Source organism: Microcaecilia unicolor, chromosome 2 (assembly GCF_901765095.1).
Source record: "Microcaecilia unicolor chromosome 2, aMicUni1.1, whole genome shotgun sequence".
Taxonomy (NCBI): Eukaryota; Metazoa; Chordata; class Amphibia; order Gymnophiona; family Siphonopidae; genus Microcaecilia; species Microcaecilia unicolor.
Genome location: NC_044032.1, coordinates 561,230,654 through 561,251,161, shown reverse-complemented (window position 1 = coordinate 561,251,161; position 20,508 = coordinate 561,230,654). Strand labels below are relative to the sequence as shown.

The window sequence follows — 20,508 nt, the reverse complement described above, 5'->3', positions numbered from 1 at the left end:
GGGCAGGGCATATCAGGTGGCAGGTGTTTCTCTAGTGCCCATCCATCCAACCTGTTGGCCCACCCAAAAATTGCCTTCTGGCTACACCACTGCTGTCAGATTCTTTGTGAAGTAACATTAAATCTTATGAAGAAGCTTTTCAGAGCCTATGTAGCAAACCTTAACCACTCCAAATCTGAACACACAAATATCAATAACTATGAATATACACAACAGCAATATGTGTGCAATTGGAAAAGACAGACAAGTCAGACTCATATAGATCCCCACACAGACCACATGCCAGAAGAATCTCTTACCTTGGGTCCCATGCAGAACACAGACAAATCCTCACCAATTTCAGAATAAAGGATCAAAAATTAGAAAGCATCAGCCCTGCCATTCCTACCCCCATAGCACAACATCAGCCCTTCCATACCCCTCATATTCTGGCAACAGCCCTACCCTTCCCTCCCTCCCCTATAGTCTGACATCTCCCCTACCCTTCCCAATCAACCCCCCCCCCACACACACACACACACACACACACACACACAAACAAAGCCCACCAACATGAAATATAAAACTTAAAAAAAACCTGGACATTGCAGAGCCCATCTGCATTAAATATAGAACTTTTTTTTTTCTCCTGAGCACAGTGCAGAGAAGTTTCCACTGCAGTGATTCCAGAGAAGTCTACTGGCCTTGATCAGTGTGCACGTGGTGCAGTGCTGGAGATTGGCCACAGGGGAGTAGGCTTCATGTCAATGCCACTACAGAGGCTACTCACACACACTCCTGGAGTCTGGGACAGGAATATTATAAGTGCCCGGATTTTCCCAGCTACACAAGATGGAGCCAGCCAGGACAGCTAAGTTAAAGGCAGCATTGGCTGCCAGGGCTCCTGACTCCCCAACTTTGCCACAGGTTTGAGTCCCGGGGGCTCACTGGAGAGACTCGGAGACCCTCACCAGGAAGACACAAGAAGAAAATCCAGGCTGGGATCACATTTATGTCTTTATTTTCAGCACTTGATATACTGCAAGTGGTCCCTCTCGTGGCTCATTTTCAAAGAACTTAGCTTTCCAAAGTTCCATAGGTTTCTATGGAACTTTGGAAGGCTAAGTGCTTTGAAAATATGCGTGGTTTACAGTTTCTATTACAGGTACTTTGCATCGTCCCTAATGGGCTCACAAGTTATATAGGAGGGCTAAGTGACTTGCCCAGGGTCACAGGAGCTGAGAGGGAATTAAACCTGGTTCTCTAGGACTTTAATCCCCTGCTGGCCATCAGGCAGCAGCAGTAATCAAACCTAGTTCCCCAGGTCTGCAACCCACTGAACTAACCATTAGGCTGCTCCTCCACTTTTTTTTATTTTCAACCATGTAAATCACTGGAGTGGAGAAGGCTGGGGTCACTGAATGTATTTTACACCGTGTAGAGCATTGTGGGGGGGCGAGGGAAAGTGTGTGTGTGGGGGGGAGGGAGGTTGGGGTCATAATCACCATTTGTCACCTGTATATCATACATATTCGCTCCTTTTTCCCAATAGATGTCTGAATGAGGTTCTCTCTCACTTGCTGGGCTCTCTGGAGGGTCTGGTGAGGCAGCAGGTCCCCCAGGTGGGGTTCCTCCTCTTAACTATCACTATCATCCTGCATGGCCTGTTGGCTTGGTTGTGGCTCTTGTTCTGGCTCTAGCTCTGGCATCTGCCTTCTAATTCAAAATACAAAAGCAACAAAAGCCTTCAAAAGCAGAACAAGTATTTTAATTCACAACATAGCGATGCTGCATTGGAAATTTAGTACAGTGTTTGGATCAGGTTCTTGTTTCTTGCCTTCAGCTGACATGCTAGGCATGTTCATATTGGATAAATGTTTTCACACGACCCCTGACACAATTGCTGTGTGCAGAAAAAAACAGCCCATGTTGGATTATTGATGTACGAGATTGATTTATGTTATGAATTAAAAGACTTGTTCCACTTTTGAAGGCTCTTGGTGCTTTTGTGCTTTGGATTGTGTTTTGTACTTTGAACACTCTCTGTGTTTATTCACCTTCTAATTGCCAGATTGTGTAGCATGCAGCAGGCTGTTACAATGTCACATACCTTGGTGGGACTGTATAATAGCTCACTGCCAGAGCAGCGGTCAAGACAGCAGAATCTTGTTTTGAGAAGGCCAAATGTTCTCTCTATGACTTTCCTGGTAGTATGTGTTGCTTTATTGTACCGAATCTCCTCTGGCCTCTGGGGGTTGATGATCGGGGTCATCAGCCATGTTCTTAGGGGACAGCCATGGTCACCTGTATTGAGGAGAGAGGAGATGAGGTTAGTTAAGATACACACACCTTTTGTTGTCTAGCGGCAGTTCTTACAAGTGTCCTTCAGACCACTGGGACCTTACTGGCCACAAACCTATGGAGCAAACAGAAAGATGTGATCAATTATTAGTCATCCACCTCTGATTTCCCCATTCTGGAAGGCCTCATGAATGTCCAAGTGTGACAGCACATAGGAATCATGGCACGATCCTGGATAGTTGGCACATACATCTGTAATCTCAAGCGCTGCATTGCAAATAACCTGCACGTTGATGGAGTGGCATGCCTTTCTATTGTAATAGTCAGCTTCACTGTCACCTGGTGGCCTGAGGGCCACTTGACTCCCATCAACATCTCCACACACAGAGGGGAAACGAGCAATGCCATAGAAATCTGTCATTGTTTCCTGCTTTTCAGCTTCATGCATGGGGAAATGGATATCCATGGTGCCCCTTTTCCAGAAGGCCTCCAGAAATTGGCTAATGATATGGGAGGCAGCTAGCTGGCTGATCTCTGCTGTAGCTCCTAGTGGAGTCTGAGAATTTCCAGTAGCCACAAAGGCCAGGACATTGGTCACTCGTACATGCACTGACAGGGCATGCCCCCTACAGGCACTGGACTCCAGTTGCAGCTCCTCATACAGGTGTGCTATGGTATCCTTATGAAATCTAAACTGAACTACACACTGCTCATCTGTTAGTTCCAGAAACCTGGTCCTGGGCCTGTATACCAGCTGCTCCTACCATTGCTTTCTCTCTCTCTTCCACCCCCTTCTCCCTCCCCTGCTTGCCCCCCCCCCCCCCCCCCATGGACCATCAACCACCACAAGAATGCCTCTGCCATCATTGTGTGTTGCAGTCACAAATACACATACAAATACTCACACACTTATATAAACACACAAACAATGGGACAGCAACAATGGCAGGGACAACAAAGACAAGTGGCTGCAGCACACCACACACACACACACACACACACTATGCCAAATACTACTACACATAATAATATACACCAATACTGACACACCCACACACAAACACACCAAGTTGTATAAAGGGATGATAGATAGGTTGGGGGTGGGAGAGGGGGGATAGGGACGGAAGGTAGTGGGAAGGGATGCATGGACAGAAGTGGAGCAGGTATAGGTGGAAAGGGAAGAAATTGGAGATGAAATAGGTATAGGATTGAGTCACAGCACACTGCAAATTCACCAAGTAACACCAAAATCACAGAAGAGCATGCAGACGTACTCTCTGGAGCCCTAAAGACAAAATGGCATCAATTTCAGTACTAATTATAGCATCTGTGGAGACTGGAGTGGTAATTAAGCATAAATGCATCATTGCATATAGTGGAATTAGAAAAGGAACAGAGAAGCACAATGAAAATGATAAAGGGGGTGGGATGACATCCCTATGAGGAAAAGCTAAAGCAGTTAGAGCTCTTCAGCTTAGAGAAAAGATTGCTGAGGAGAGATATGATAGAGGTCTATAAAATAATGAGTGGAATGGAATGGGTAGACATGAATTGCTTGTTTATTGTTTCCAAAAGTACTAGGACTAGGAGGCACGCAATGAAGCTACAACATAGTAAATTTAAAACAAATTAAAGAAAATATTTCTTCACTGAACATGTAATTAAACTCTGGAATCATTGACAGAGAATATGGTAAAAGCAGTTTGTTTGTGTATTTATTTATTCATTCATTTTTTTTATTCATTCATTCATACTTATATCCCACAATTATCCAAAAACGAGTTTCGGTGCAATGTGGCTTACATTTAACAGTTGTTACAGATTACATTGATTCAATTACATTTACAAATTTACAAGGTTGTATGATGCAGTGTTTTACAGTGGTTGGCAAGATAACTATTAGTGCATATGGAATAGTCATTGGGTTTCTTGAGAAGATATGTATTAGTTCATTTCTTAAATGAAAAGATGCATTATAGTTAGAGGTTGCATTGTGTATTGCTGTTTCAGAATATTTAGTGCATATTTTACTCATAGAACTTCCTGAAGAGGTAGGTCTTTAGGACTTTTCTGAACTGGAGGTAGTTTGTGGTGCTTCTTATGACTATGGGAATTGAGTTCCATCATTTTGAGAACAGGTAGCTAAATCCTGCCATATAGGTGGACTTGTATAGTATGATTTTGCAGTTGAGCAGGTGAAGTAGTAGGTAACCTCTGGTTTCTGGGTTTGCATTTCTTGATGATAGTTTGATCATATCTAGCATTTTCCATTTCCATTTTGCTCATACCTTTTTCAGTAGTAGCTCAAGGTGAGTTACATTCAAGTACACTGGATATTTCTCTGTCCCAGGAGGGCTTACAATCTAAGTTTGTACCTGAGGCAATGGAGGGTTAAGTGACTTGCCCAAGATCACAAGGAGCAGCAGTGGGATTTGAACCGGCCACCTCTAGATTGCAAGACTGGTGCGCTAGCCGCTAGGCCACTCCTCCACTCTATTGTTCCCATTGTGCCTTGTACAGTATCTCACCCCTCGGTAGTGTTCATGTGAGAATTCCATAGAAAGCCGAAATCAGACCCCTACCCTTATGCCCGTAATAAAACAATTCTAATGGAGTGAGAGGTCTAAGAAAATCCTCTTTATGGGCCTGGAGATAGTGGTAAACCTGTGATACTGGGAAGACCCTTGCTTTCAGTACTATACCCGGTCCTAACTCCTTCCGGGTCCTAAACTTCCCTTGGCTGATATAATCGTACACCCTCCCCATGCCCAACTCTGTCATCCACTGGAATCTCTAAGAGTCAACCCAGCCAGGCTGAAACTCCGGGTCACTCAATATATTCTTGATAGGGGAGGAAGCTGGGTTAATACCCATCTCTGGAGTTATGTTAAACCATGTCTCTAGCATGGGACCTACTAGTCTATGTTCTCACCAGTTCTGGAGGAGTAGCCTAGTGGTTAGTGCAGCAGACTTTGATCCTGGTGAACTGGGTTCAATTCTCACTGCAGCTCCTTGTGACTGTGGGCAAGCACCTGTATATATGTAAACCACTTTGAATGCAGTTGCAAAATACCACAGAAAGGTGGTATATCAAGTCCCATTTCCCTTTCCCCTTTCCCTCCTTTGAAATAAGAGGAAACTCAAAGAGTGGATTCCCACCCCTCCTTCCTCCATCTGTGTCCAGTGCTGATCCGCAGTACTCCACTGCCAGAAGTAAGCAGTACGGAGTTGGGCGGCCCAATAATGCAGAGCTGAAAATTAGGGAGCGCCAACCCACCCGCCTCCAGTGGTAACTTCAGAGTCTGCAGTGCTACTCTGTTTTTTTTTACCTCCCTGTATGAATCTGAATACCATGGAGTCTAATTAGCAAAAGAAAAATCTTGGAAGAGCACAGGGCAGCATTGAAAACAAAAAGAGCAACTTTGGCAAGATATTCATCCTAATAACGTTAATTCTGGTCAGAAGAGAAGGAGCTAAAAAGCTCCATCTTATAAAATCTGATTCCATGACCCTGAGCATCTGAGGATAATGTAAGTGATACAACTCTGACAAGTTCGCTGAAACTTGAACCCCCAAATATCTTATTCGATTATGCCACTGAAATGCATGTAGTATGATGACATGCCAAACAGTATTTTGAAGGTGATTGTGCTGGTTTCATCTTTTGAATATCAATCTTGTTACTGTGTTTTGGATGGTCTGCAACAATGGTAGTAGGTTTTCTTTGCAGCCTACATATGCTACATTACAGTAGTGTAGTTGGGACAATATCAGCGTCGGTACTATAAGATGGAATGACTGTCTGGGGAAATAATCTCTGATTCTTCTCAGTTTTTATAGTGTTTTGAAGCTTTTTGACATGATCGCAGCAACTTGGTGTTCAAGGGTCAGATGTTTGTCAAGAATGATTCCTAGTATTTTTATTTGTGTTTTGATTGTATAAGATTATTGATCTATTATGAGGTTTTGTTAAGTAGTGGGATTGTGGTGGCTGGATAAAACAAGGAGTTTGGTTTTGTCTTGGTTTGGTTTAAGTTTGACAGTTGTGGCCCAATTTTCCATGAGGTTGAGTCCTTTTTTGGTCTTGTCCAGTATCTCTGTGATGCTGTTGTTGAAAGGTTTGTAGATGGTGACATCATCTGCATATATGAATGGATAAAACCCCATTTTTTCCAGCTTCTTGCCAAGTGGATCCATCAGGACATTAAATAATATTGGTGATATCAGGGAACCCTGAGGGATCCCATATTCAGGGATTCAGGAGGCTGAAAATTCATTTGACATCTTGACAAGGTAAGACCTAGTTCTTGGAAAACCGTTGAACAAGGCTGCTACTGCTCCAGTTATTCCTATGTTGCTCAGCAGGGTCATTAGCATTGTATGATCTACTAGGTCAAAGCCGCTTGACATATCAGATTTGTATATATTTTAGGGTATCCCCATTCTTCCCAGTATAGTGGTTCAGCCACTGATTAACTAGAAATGAACAGGATATCCTAGGCTGCAACTATGTTTACCCAATTTATCTAGACTCCGTCAGTGCCCAGTGCAATGCATTTACTCTGAATAAATAAGAAGACTATAAACAGGGTAATATTAGGAATATGAGAAAGTAGCTCTTTTTATTCAACACTCACCAAAGCAGATTATATCTAAGACTCCAAAGAATATACACGAGACATGTACAATCAATTGGTTATGGGAATATAGTACCCCAGCTGCACATAAGTGTTTTCTGGGTCTAAGTCTTTAATGTTATACTTTATCACTCAAAGCCTTGGTAGATATAAAAGACTCAAAGTTATTCATGAGAAGGCAAATGGATTATTTGCCAATTCAGGTGCAATAGATTGGTTTATCATGGAGAGAGCAGTTGTGACCGTCTCTCTGGCTTGAAGTAGGAAGTACACTCACTTTTATATGTCCATTCAGGATACAGGTAATATGACAGTAAGCACACCTGATTGGATCTATGTTAATGTCATAGTTAACACTGATTAGCTATGGTAATGAGTAGCTTGAACTCCTGTAAACATGTTTACATCTTTATATTCTCTACCACAAGTTTGTTCCTGAACCAATGAAACTTCAAAGTGGCTTTTTCAATGAAGTCTTCTTGAATGATTAAAAGTAATCTGGTGAATGTTTTTTATGATTTCATGTTTTATATTTTCTACTTACTAAACATAAATCAATATTAATATCTCTCTGTACATTGTCAACCATTTTCCTGATATAAATAAATATTGAAAAACAATCATGTGCAGAAAAGCTCCAAGTATAAGTCAAAATAATCATTTATTTTATGTGCTTAATTCTGCATTTAGAATTGTTATACTAATTTTACAGTTGAATGTTTTGTTTTGTTTTTCATTCATGTTCTTCTCTTTCTCTTTGTGTTAAACATGTCACAGGATAGCCCACTGGTCTTACAGTCTGACAGGAATGTAACTGTGAATGCAAGGAATCACATGGGGCAGTTAACTGGACAACTGACAGTAGGTGAGTGCTGTGCTATGATAAGAATGTATTAAATTAAGTCCTTTCCTTTCATATTATTTCATAGCCTGCTGTTGCATAAGACCACTAACTATAAACAGATAGTACATGGTGTATAAAATAGTTTCACACCTTTTAGTATTTAATCTTTGTCCTTTTAGTGCTAGTTTCCTTTATGCCTGACCAGTCTAATACAATGGATTAAATCACTCCTCACAGGATATAGAGACAGAGCTATATGTATATGTAGACTGATACAGCCAGCAAGTCAGTCAATATTCTCTGTGTCCCAGTGGCGATCCTTGGTCGGCTGCCACCCAGGGCGGATTGCCGCTGTGCACCCCCTCCCCCATTGGGTGCAGCGGCATCTGTCCCCCCTGGGTGTAGCACTACACCCCCCGGTGTGCTTCAACACTCCCCAGTGTATCATACCCCCTGTTGTATCACCCAAGCCCCCTCTGGGTGCATACTTGTCTGCTGGGAGCAGCCGCGCAGCTGTGGGTTCCACTGGTTCCCTGCTCCCTCTGCCCCTGAACATGAACCTGTTCAAGGACAGAGAGAGCAGGGAACCAGCGGAGCTGACAGCTGCGCGGATGCTCTCTGTACCCCTCCAGCAGCGTGCACCCGGTGTAGACCGCCCCCCACTGCCCCACCCTCGGTACACCACTGCTGTCTCCAGAAGATGGACAGATGTACAGACTGATGCAACAATGTCCTGGGTGGAGCTGGTTCTGGGTGGATTTGTGTAATACTAGGAATCTTGAGACAGAGGTTCTAGTGAGTCTACTTTCAAGTGGAACCCAAGGGCTAAGGTCAAGAAGTGAAGAAAAAATGACAGTTACATATGACTGTCACATAACCTTTCAAGGCCAGCATTCCATCCTATAGCAGTGAGATCATCTATGTCCTATAAAGCAAGAGAGTCGAGAGCTTTGGCTTCACTATGCTTGCAGCAGTGTCTACTTTGAAACAGGAAGAAAAGGCAGCAGCACAATTGGCAGGCCCCAGCTGAGCTTCAGCGCCCAACAAAATAGTTATGTTGGGGATGATGACAGGTTACCTGAAGTGCAAGCCCTGATATTCTGCAAAAGGAAAGGAATGGAAAACAAAAATGAGGACATTAAAATTCCATTGTATTGCTCCATGGTGCGACCACACCTTGAATACTGTATGCAATTCTGGCCCCTGCATCTCAAAAAAGATATAGTGGAATTAGAAAAGGTACAGAGAAGAGCAATGAAAATGATAAAGGGGATGGGACGACTTCCCTATGAGAAAAGGCTAAAGTGGCTAGGGCTCTTCAGCTTGGAGAAGAGATGGCTGATGGGAGGTATGACAGAAGTTTTGTAAAATAATGAGTGAAATGGAATGGGTAGATGTGAATCGCTTCTTTACTCTTTCCAAAAATACTAGGACTAGGGGGCACACAATGAAGTAGTAAATTTAAAATTAATCAGAGAAAATATTTCTTCACTCATTGTGTAATTAAACTCTGGAATTCATTGTCAGAGAATGTAGTAAAATCAGTTAGCTTAGCAGGGTTTAAAAAAGGTTTGGAAAGCTTCCTAAAAGAAAAGTCCATAAGCCATTATTAAAATGTCTTGGGGAAAATCCACTCCTTATTTCTAGGATAAGCAGCATAAAATGTATTGCATTGTTTTGGTATCTTGCCAGGTACTTTTGACTTGGATTGGCCACTGTTGGAAACTGGATACTGGGCTTGATGGACCTTCGGTCTGTCCCAGTATGGCAATACTTAGGTACTTATGCAGCTGTCTGGGAGAGGTATGGCACCTGTCTTTCTCAGGGGTATAGAAACATAGAAAAATGTAGGAAGATAAAAAAAAACATATGGCCTATCCAGACTTCCCATCCATGTCATCTACTCTGTTATTCCCTTAGAGATATACTTGTCTCAAGCTCTCTTGAATTTAGATACTGATTTCATCTCTACCACCTCTACCAGGAGGACATTCCACAAATTCACCAGCCTTTCCATGAATAAGTATTTCCTGAGGTTACTTCTGAGTATATTCCCTTTCACCTTTATCCTATACCCCCTCATTCCAAACCTTTCTTTAAATTGAAAGAGACTTGCGTCCTGTGCATTTATGCCACGTAAGATTTTAAATATCTCTATCTCCCCTATCCCATCTCTCTTCCAAAGCATAAATTTTGTGATCTTGAAGTCTGTCCCCATATGCTTTATGATGAAGATCTCTGACCATTTTAGTAGCTGCCTTCAAGAGTAACTCCATCCTGTTTATACCTTATTGAAGGTGCCGTCTCCAGAACTGTACACAATATTCTAAATGAGGTCTTACCAGAGTCTTATATAGGGGCATCATTATCTTCTTTTTCTTGCTGGTCATTCCTCTCCCTATGCACCCAAGTATCCTTCTAGCTTTCGCCATCACCTTTTCTATCTGTTTGGCCACCTTAAGATCATCACATACAATCACACCCAAGTCCTGCTCTTCCATCATACACAAAATTTCTTCACCCCCTAAACTGTTCTGTTCCCTTGGGTTTTTGCAGCCCAAGTGCATGAAGAAGTGAAGTTCAGGTTCTCAAGTGGGTCTGGAGAGTCTGTAAAACAAAAATTTAACACAAAGAATCAATTCCCTGCTAGAGGAAAATTAAGTCATTTAGTGGGATTTACAAAGAAATAAAGAAATGTTACTTGATCTTATCTGATAGCCTAGATATAGGTGTGGGGATACCCTTCTTCTTAGAGAAGGTAGTTCACTGAAAGTTACCTGAAAGACAAATTTATTAATTGATAAAACATTGTTTTATGTGAGAAATCCTGTTGTTAACATTTGCAATTCAAGCTTTTGAATAAAAATTCACACTTTTAACCAAAACTGGTGTCTGACTCATTCTGGTTAAATCCTGTAATTTAGCTTTTATGTCCTGCACCTGATTCAGATCAGATATACATGACTAGTAACTCTGAACCCCCTCACTGAATAGGAACAAGTTTGAGGTAATTGGTCATAACTACTGGGTAAAGTAGAACTTGAGCACTCTTCAGAAAGGGAGGGGGGGGGGTTCAATCATGTCATCCACACCATCAGGGGTGTCTACCCTAGTGCAGATTTTGGTATCATCCACAAAGAGGCAAACATTACAAGACAGTCCTTCAGCAATATTACTTACAAAAATGTTAAAAAGAACAGGCCTAAGAACCAAACCTTGCAGCACTGGTAACATCCTTTTCCTCAGAATGAGCTCCATTTACCACTACCCTCTGTTGCCTTCCACTCAACCAGTTCCTGTCAGTTTAAGGCCCATACCAACAGTGTTCAATTTATTTGTCTTCTACGCAGAACTGTGTCAAGGGCTTTGCTAAAATCTAAATACAGCACATCTAGCGTTCTCCCTTGATCCAACTATTTGGTCACCATTTTGTATTGAAACATAACTTGTTATACATTATTGTGAGTATATATTCCTAGTAATATTTTATAAAAATATTTTTTAAAAAGGGTTAGAAAAAATCCTCCTCCTTCCCTCACTGAGGGGCCTTTTTACTAAGTCGCATAGGCGCCTATGCACGTCCTACACATGTCAGTTTTGAACTAAAGCATGGCCCGGGCAGTAATTACATTTTTTACGTCCACTAAGCGCGTTGTCAATTTTCCGGTGTGTGTTGGTAGCCGGGCGGTAATTGCCATTGTTAATGCGTGAGATTTTACCACTAGGTCAATGGGTAGCGGTAAGGTATCAGACCCAAAATGGATGTGCAACAATTTTCATTTTGCCGCATGCCCATTTTCAGCGCTGAAAAATGGACCTGCGTGCGTCTAATACATGTGTCTACCCCAGTGCAGGCCACTTTTCGGCGCATCTTAATAAAAGGACCCCTCAGCAAACTCATCTCTGTGATATGAAATACCTTATATGGCAGCATCTGTATCACTAATTTTGCTCTTTAAACCAATAATTCTCCATCTTGTCCTGGGGAATCACCAGCCTGTAGGGTTTTGGGAACTCTACAATAAATATGCATGAGATAGATTTTCATTACAAGAAGATAGTTGACATGCAAATATATTCCTTATTCAATGTGGAAGTCCTAAAAATCTGATATGCTGGTGGTCCCCCAGGGTAGGTTTGTAAAAGCAAACCAAAAATGTTGGATTTGCCTACTTGTAATAGGAATGCTCTCACATATGTAGTATCAGTGTTTAAATCTAAAAGTATATTGACAGTGATTATTTTAATATTTTGATGATACATGAAGAGCTCTTATGCAAAATTGCCATATGGAATCAACTGCTTTTGACTGTGAAATGTCTAAATGCAAAACTAAATTGGTGGATATATTGATGGTTCTTAGCAAATAAAATTGATCCTTAATAACCGGAAAGATACTTTGCAGAAAACAGTGAATGTCTACTTGAATGATGCATGGAAGTATGAAGCAGTGGTTGCAAAAAGACTTGGGATACTTAATAATTCTATTACAAAGTATAGAAACTTATTGATGCTTTCATTTGTTGTAATGGGACAAATGCCTGGATATAGTCCACAGGTTTAGGGAATCAGAGCAGGCAAAATTGTTCCTAGACTTGAGGATCAGAGAAAGTAAGAAGGGTTTGGGGAACAGTGACACTAAGGGGATCATTTTCAAAAGAGAAAAGCATCCAAAAACTATCATAAGGTGGCAAAAAGACATTTTTTTCTCTCAAAAACATCCAAGTTGCAGTTTCCGACACCCCAATTTTATACATTTTGCTCCAGAGTTTGTCCAAATTTCAAGAGGGCAGGTTGGGGGTGTGTTTTGGATTGGACATGGGTGGCACCAAAAAGATAGATGTTTTTTCTGCAATAGTAGAACAAAATTAAGGGCCAAAATTAAGACTTTTTAGGCTACACCTGTTTCAATCACAACTGTGACCAGAAGAGATTAAAGCATAACCCCCCTTACTCCCCTATGGTCACTGACCCCTCCCACCCCCATCCTCTCCGCCCCCAAAGATGTGAAACAAGCCAGTATGTCAGCATCAGATGTTATAGCCAGTCTAATTAGAGCAGCAAGCAGGTCCCTGGAGTAGCCTAATAGTCAGTGCAGTAGACTACAGAAGGGGACCCAGACCCCTATCTCATTCTAACTGGTACACTTGTAGTAGAAAGTATGAACCCTCCAAACCCCACCAAAAACATTCTGTACCTACATATAGGTAACACATGCAGGTATAAAGGCTATTGTAGTAGTGTACAATTGGGTTCAGTTGGCGTTTGGTGGGTTTTGGAGGGCTCACCATAAAATATAAGGGGGTAATGGTGAAATGTGTACCTGTGACCTTTTATGTGAAGTCCACAGCAGTGCCCCCTAGGGTTCCTCATGCTGTGCTAGGATGTCTATGTGACCAGTCTACTAAAAATGCTGCCCCCCCCCCCCCCCCCCCATATACATCCCAGTGGCTTGTTTTTGTGTGTTTTCCCCTTGAACATTATTTTTTCAAGTATGGTCCTAAAAGATAGATGCAATGAGCACAAAAATGTCTAGCAAATGGCTATTTTAGAAACAAAAGTTGGACTTTTTCTGGTTTGAAAATGGTGTTGTTCCTTGTGGATTTTTGGACGTTTTTCGGAAAACATCTCAAATCGGATTTAGACGTCATATCAAAAATGCCATTCCACATCAACTATTGGAAGGCCCCAGAGAAAAAGCACCAGTAAAGATAACATGTCTGTTATTAAGCCTACACAAGATGTAGCTGCAGACATGTTGAGCAAATTGTTGTGACAGCACAAAGAGGAGACAAAAGAGAAAGACCTTACCCAAAATATTTATAGCAACAGGCCCACAAAGGTGGAACAGAAAAATTCCCCCCCCCCCTCCCAATGTCAAAATACCCTGAAATAACTAAGTGTACAACCAGAAAAAGAATCAGATTTCAATGCAGCAGATGGCAGCGAGGACAGAGAAGATGACCCTGCCCTATAAAACTGTCCCTTGCCAACATGGAACAGCGGCTACACTTGGGTGAGATCGTGCCAGTTGAAAAATTAGGTGTTTGGGATGCACACTTCTAGTCCAACCAAGATCTACATCCACTGCCTGTAAAGCTGACTATGTTCTATATCCTGTAGTAACACTAATAAAATTTCATTCAGGTGTCACCAATAACTGGGCATGTTTCTTTGTAATAACCCTGGACTGAAATGCAGTAAGGGGTCCTTTTTAGCATGTGCATTAAATATGCGTGCATTAAATGCTAGAGACACCCATATATTTCCTATGGACATCTCTAGCATTTTAGCACGCACTAATCATTAGTGCAAGGTAAAAACACTAGTGTGCCTTTATAAAAGGACCCCTAAGTGCAGAAGAGCCTTTCAGCGATAGCAACATTGTTCAACTGGTAAACAAAAAATAAAATAAAAAAAGCAACAACAACAAAAGCTAATTTGATTTTGCTTGTAATAAGTGAGAGATTTACATCTCAAGAAGTTATTATTAATATATTCTATCGGGTATTTCATTTGTTCTTTGATTGTATTTTGCATTGAAAAGATATATTTAATTAACGTTATATTAAAAACATTTCTGTCTAATACTAAACCTCCTCACAGATCATTTTTAACTTTATCCTTACCTAGTCTCATTTGTTCTTTTTCCCCTCCTTTCATATATCTAAGGAAGAATTTATCTCCATTATTAACAATAAACAATTTTCATTTCCAGTAAGTACTTATAGCACATTATTGCCTCAATTTATTATTCATGGTAATTAAACCTGTTCCTCTTTGTGTTATATGTATTTTTATTTTACCATCTCTATAACCTCTTTAGAGATCCATCTTGGTTTCTTACTATTGCCTGGCATATGGATTTTGTGTTTATTTATTGATACCTTTATTTTTGAACCAGGTTCTTCCATAGTCTTCATTTCTCAGCATGCCAGTAGGATCACTGAAGCATTATTACTCATCCACTTAAAATCAGCCCTCTTGAAATCTTAAGTTCCAGATCCAATGCAGTCTTTCTTCAATCAGTTTCATATGAAATGCCCCTTGTATGGAGTCTATGACTTCTCCAGTCATAGCTGACATCACTACAGACAGGATCTAATCCACATCTGTAAGATTAAAGTCACTTTTGGCAGTATCTTCCCTTTCATATCCTATGCTAGTATTGCCTTTCATGTTATCTGAGTCTATCACTTTCCCTGTACTATACTATACTATAATATCGGGCTCATTTTCAAAACAGAAAAATGTCTAAAAAATGGCATAAAGCAACATTTGGATGTATTTCTCACAAAAACGTCCAAATCAGTATTTTCAAAACCTATTTTTAGACGTTTTTTTCTTTGAAGGCCATTAGAAGTGTGTCCAAATCTCAAGGGGGGGGGGATATCAGGGGCGTGTCAGGGTGGGACTTGGGCATTCCTGAGACTTAGACGTTTTTTCAGTCATAATGGAAGAAAACAAAAACTCCAGGACTAACTCTAAGATTTTTTTGAGATAGACCTGTTTTATAATGGATAGGACACAAAAAGGTGCCCTAAATAACCACTGTAGGGAATCAGAGATGACCTACCCTTATTCCCCCAGTGGTCACTAACCTCCTCCCACCCCCCCAAAAAATGTGATGAAAAACATTACTTGCCAGCCTCAGATATTATACTCAGGTCCATTAGAACAGCATACAGGTCCCTGGAGTAGTCTAGTGGTGGGTGCAGTGCACTGCAGACAGGTAGACCCAGGCCCATACCTCCCCCCCCTACCTGTTACACTCAACAGAAACCCACTGTACCCACATATAGGTGCCCCTTCACCCGCAAAGGCTATGGTAGTGGTGTACAGTTGGAGGTAGTGGATTTTGGGTGAGTTTTGGGAGGCTCAGCAGACAAGGTAAGGGAGCAATGATGCGATATGTACATGGGAGCATTTTATGAAGTCCACAGCAGTGCCCCTAGGGTGCCCTATTGCTTTACTGGATGCAGGGGGATCAGCTCCTCCTACATCCCATGGCTTGAATTTGTGCATTTTGCACTTGGACATTTTTTTTCAAAAATGGACCAAAAAAGAAAATGTCCAAATCACAAAACCTTCTATTTTCAAAAACAAAAGATAGATGTTTTTCTTTTTTGAAAATGACCTTCTTTGCTATTCTGATTTTGGATGTTTTTTTGCAAAACATCCAAAGTTGGACAGACGTCATATCGAAAATGCCCCTCCATACTATGCTATACTGTTATTCCTATACCGCAGTAACCAAAATTAGTTCTAAGCAGTTTACATCAAGACATCATCACAGGCATACCTGAGGAAGATACATATCTTAATAACTCACATTTAAAATATACAGTGATTATGTTAACCTTAAAATATAAAATACAGAACCAAGACTAATTAGCAATTCAGAAGTTTCTCAACTACGTTTTAAGTACTTTTCTAAATTTTAGGATGCTAACAGTCTAAGAAGAGGTCATTCCAAAATTTGACCCCTATAAAGGAAAAGGAGGAGTGAAAAGTTCTTTTATACCTTATTAACCTCGGAGATGACAGATGCAGAAGCAAAGAATTACGTAGTTGTACAGTAGTGGTCTGACAAAGAATAGTAATCAAAGCTAACAAATACTCAGGAGCATAACCATGTAATATTTTATAAATAGCTCACAAAAATGTCCTTGATTACGTTTATGATCAAGGTAAGGGAGCAAAAAAGATATGGATAAAGGAAGTGGGGAACTTTCTCCGGGTAAATTGGAGGAGATATACCTTGATACAGCATTAGTTGCGAAACGTGAATTCATGTCGGTATGAGATCTCCGAGATGAATGAACAGCATTTTTAAAATACCTTGATGAAGGAGTCCTGGGTGGTGACGCTACAGATAGAAGCTAAGTGCTTATGCTTAAGTAAAAGAAACAAAAGAAAAAATAGAAAAAAATATTGATTTAACTGGTATTAATTGGTATTAAAATTTGTGGATCAAATGAGGAATACCTACCCACCATAAAAAGTGCCTGGCTCACAATATTAGCCTGTGTGGTGGTGATAGGAGAATCTGAAGGATCCTATACTATGTAATAAATATCTTTAAATACCCTTGATCATAAACGTAATTAAGGACATTTTTGTGAGCTGGGTAATTCTTGCATGATATACTATGATACCCCCTCTATTAAAATAACGACACCATATTTTTGGATATTTTATAAATAAGCATACAGACTTTAAAATATACCCTTGCCTAATTAGGTAACCAGTGTGCTCTGGTCAACAGGGGAGTAACCTGATCAAAACCCTTAGCAGAATACACCAGGCGAATGCCACGTTCTGTAAAATGTGTATCCTCTTTAAGATAGTTTGTGAACAGCCAGCTAATAAAACATTACAGTAATCTAGCTGACTTAAAATTAAAGCCTATACAATCAATTTGAACTGCAAAGGTTCTAAGGAGTGCCTAATTCTTCTTAATTTTCTTAAAGAAAACTTTTTTTTAGTTAAACTGGGCTACTTGTTTTCAAAAGAAAGTGAAGTATCTAACATTATACCCAAGATTTTGCGCTCTGGTTCCACTGGAAAGTTGACCTTATCTATGGTTATCATTTAGTATAAAACAGCTTGATGTGAGTTATAAGCTATAAAACATTTTGTTTTATCTACATTCAGTTTTAGACTGTGGGTTATAACCCACTCCTCCACTAATTTAACACAGTTTGCAGCTGAAGACTCCAAGCTTGATGCCCCCTTCTCCAATGCTTATATAAAATTTTTCAGTGCATTAATAGCCAAGATTTTGTATTATTATTTCCTGATGTCTCCAAGGAGACACGTAGACGAAGGAAACAATTTTTGCTCCTTAAGTCTGAAGTACTGCGCTTGGGGGGCACCTTTTTTTTAAGATACCCCTGCAAGTGCATAATAAGACTTGTTGAGAAGAAATATGTCTTTACAGAACCTTCACATCTGACAGCCCTGATAGCATCGTTGACTAGGGATAAGCGTTAAATTATAATTATATTAACTCCACTTAGTAAGAATAATGTGATTCCTTAGTTATATATTTTTCCTTTTGTATTTTTACATGATTTACTCCCTGAATTCCTAAATCTTGGATCCTAAATTATGGACCTGAGTATCATTGCCTATTTAAAGGAAAAATGTATTTTCATTTTCTGTAATATGATTATCCTTATTTTATGATGCTTTTCCATCAAGATGTTTTCTTGTATAATATGTTAAAAAAAAAAAATAGCCAAGATTTTACCAAGAGATGAACATCACTATGTTGTAAATAATGGGTGATAATGAGGATTCCTGGGGGACACCCCATCTTTGAGTCCATGGAGCTGACAGCTCATTGTTCATTTTAACCTGATAGGATTTAAGAGTTAAAAACTCCTTGAACACTGAGGCTGAGATGCCTAACCCATTTAGTAACCATATAATCAGTTCATGGTCAATTACATCAAACTCTGCTGACAGATCAAATTGAATCAATAGCACTTGAATACCCCTATTGATCCAATATTTTGTTTCAGATACCAGGGCACATAAAGCTGTTTCAGTGCTAAAATCTTTCCTGAATAAGTACATAAGTATTGCCATACTGGGACAGACTGAAGGTCCATCAAGCCCAGCATCCTGTTTCTAACAGTGGACAATCCGTGTCACAAGTATCTGGCAAGATCCAAAAAAGTACAATACATTTTATGCTGCTTATCCTAGAAATAAGCAGTGGATTTTCCCCAGGTCCATTTTAATAATGGTCTAAGAAATTTTCCTTTACAAAGCCATCCAACCCTTTGTTAAACCTCACTAAACTAACTGTTTTACTACATTTTATGACAATGAATTCCAGAGTTTAATTACAAATTTAGTGAAGAAAAATGTTCTCTGATTTATTTTAAATTTACTACTTCGTAGCTTCATCGTGTGCCCCCTACTCCTAGTATTTTTGGAAAGAGTAAACAAGCGATTCACATCTACCCATTCCACTCAGTGTTTTATAGACCTCTATCATATCTTCCCTCAGTCGTCTTTTCTCCAAGCTGAAGAGCCCTAGCTGCTTCAGCCTTTCCTCATAGGGAAATCTTCCCATCCACTATCATTTTCGTCGCCCTTCTCTGTACCTTTTCTAATTCCACTATTTCTTTTTTGAGATGCAGCAAGCAGAATTGAATACAATATTCGAGGTGCAGTCGAACCAAGGAGCGATACAAAGGCATTATAACATCCTCATTTTTGTTTTCCATTCCTTTTCTAATAATACCCAACATTCTGTTTGCTTTGTTAGCGCCACTGCACACTGAGCAGAGGGTTTTGAGGTATCAACAATGATGCCTAGATCCCTTTCCCAGTCGGTGACTTCTAATGTGGAACATTGCATTACGTAGCTATAATTTGGGTTCCTCTTTCCCACATGCATCACTTTGCACTTGCTCACATTAAACATCATCTGCCATTTAGATGCCCAGTCTCCCAGTCTCATAAGGTTATCTTGTAATTTTTCACAATCCTCCTGCAATTTAACAACTTTGAATAACTTTGAGTTGTCAGCAAATGCAATTACCTCACTAGTTACACCCATCTCTAGATCATTTATAAATACATTAAAAAGCAGCTGTCCCAGCACAGACCTCTGGAGAACCCCACTATCTACCCTTCTCCATTGAGAAAACTGACCATTTAACCCTACTTTCTGTTGTCTATGTTTTAACCAGTTTTTAATCCTCAATAGGACATTACCTCCTATCCCATGACTCTCTAATTTCCTCTGGAGTCTTTCATGAGGTACTTTGTCAAACGCTTTTTGAAAATCCAGTATATAATATCGACCGGCTCACGTTTATCCACATGTTTGTTCACCCTTTTAAAGAAATGTAATAGATTGGTGAGGCAAGATTTTCCTTCACTAAATCCATGTTGACTTTGTCTCATTAATCCATGCTTTTGAATATGCTCTGTAATCTTGTTCTTTATAATAGTCTCTACCATTTTGCCAGCACCAACGTCAGGCTCTATAATTTCCCAGATGTCCTCTGAAACCGTTTTTAAAAATTGGCGTTACTTTGGCCACCCTCCAATCTTCCGGTACCATGCTCGATTTTAAAGATAAATTACATATTTAGCCATAATTCCAGAAGTTCATTTTTCAATTCTATCAGTACTCTGAGATGAATACCCATCCAGACCAGGAGATTTGCTACTCTAAAATTTGACAAATTACCCAATTACATCCTCCAGGTTTATAGAGATTTCATTCAGTTTCTCCAACTCGTCCGCTTTGAATACCATTTCTGGCACTGGTATCTCTCCCAAATCTTCCTCAGTGAAGACTGAAGTGAAGAATTCATTTAATTTCTGCGCTATGGCTTTATCTTCCCTGATTTCCCCTTTTTACTCCTCGGTCATCTAGCGGTCCAACTAATTCTTTCTTGCTTCTTGCTTTTAATATACCTAACAAAATTTTTACTATGTGTTTTTGCCTCCAACGCAATGTTTTTTTCAAAGTCCCTCTTTGCTTTCCTTATTAGCGCTTTGCATTTGACTTGACATTCATTATGCTGTTTCTTATTATTTTCAGTCGGTTCCTTCTTCCATTGTCTGAAGAATTTTATTTTCGCTCTAATAGCTCTAATCCTGAATGAGATGAAAGAATGAAAGGATGCTATATGGATTTAAATAATCCACATGTTACTGTCTAACCAAAGCCTCTAAGATTTTAGCAAACAGGAATCAATGCCACTGGTCTGTAAT

At 40.1% G+C, this 20,508-nt stretch overlaps 1 protein-coding gene across 2 annotated transcripts in view; it reads left to right on the top strand.

Moving 5' to 3' along the window:
• SGCZ (sarcoglycan zeta) overlaps positions 1-20,508 on the top strand; it is a 525,004-nt gene that overhangs the window by 346,719 nt on the left and 157,777 nt on the right. For both annotated transcript variants that reach the window (XM_030192644.1, XM_030192643.1), the window contains one exon: positions 7,695-7,782. In XM_030192644.1, the coding sequence (XP_030048504.1) occupies positions 7,695-7,782 (88 nt within the window). The remainder of the gene's footprint in view (positions 1-7,694; positions 7,783-20,508) is intronic.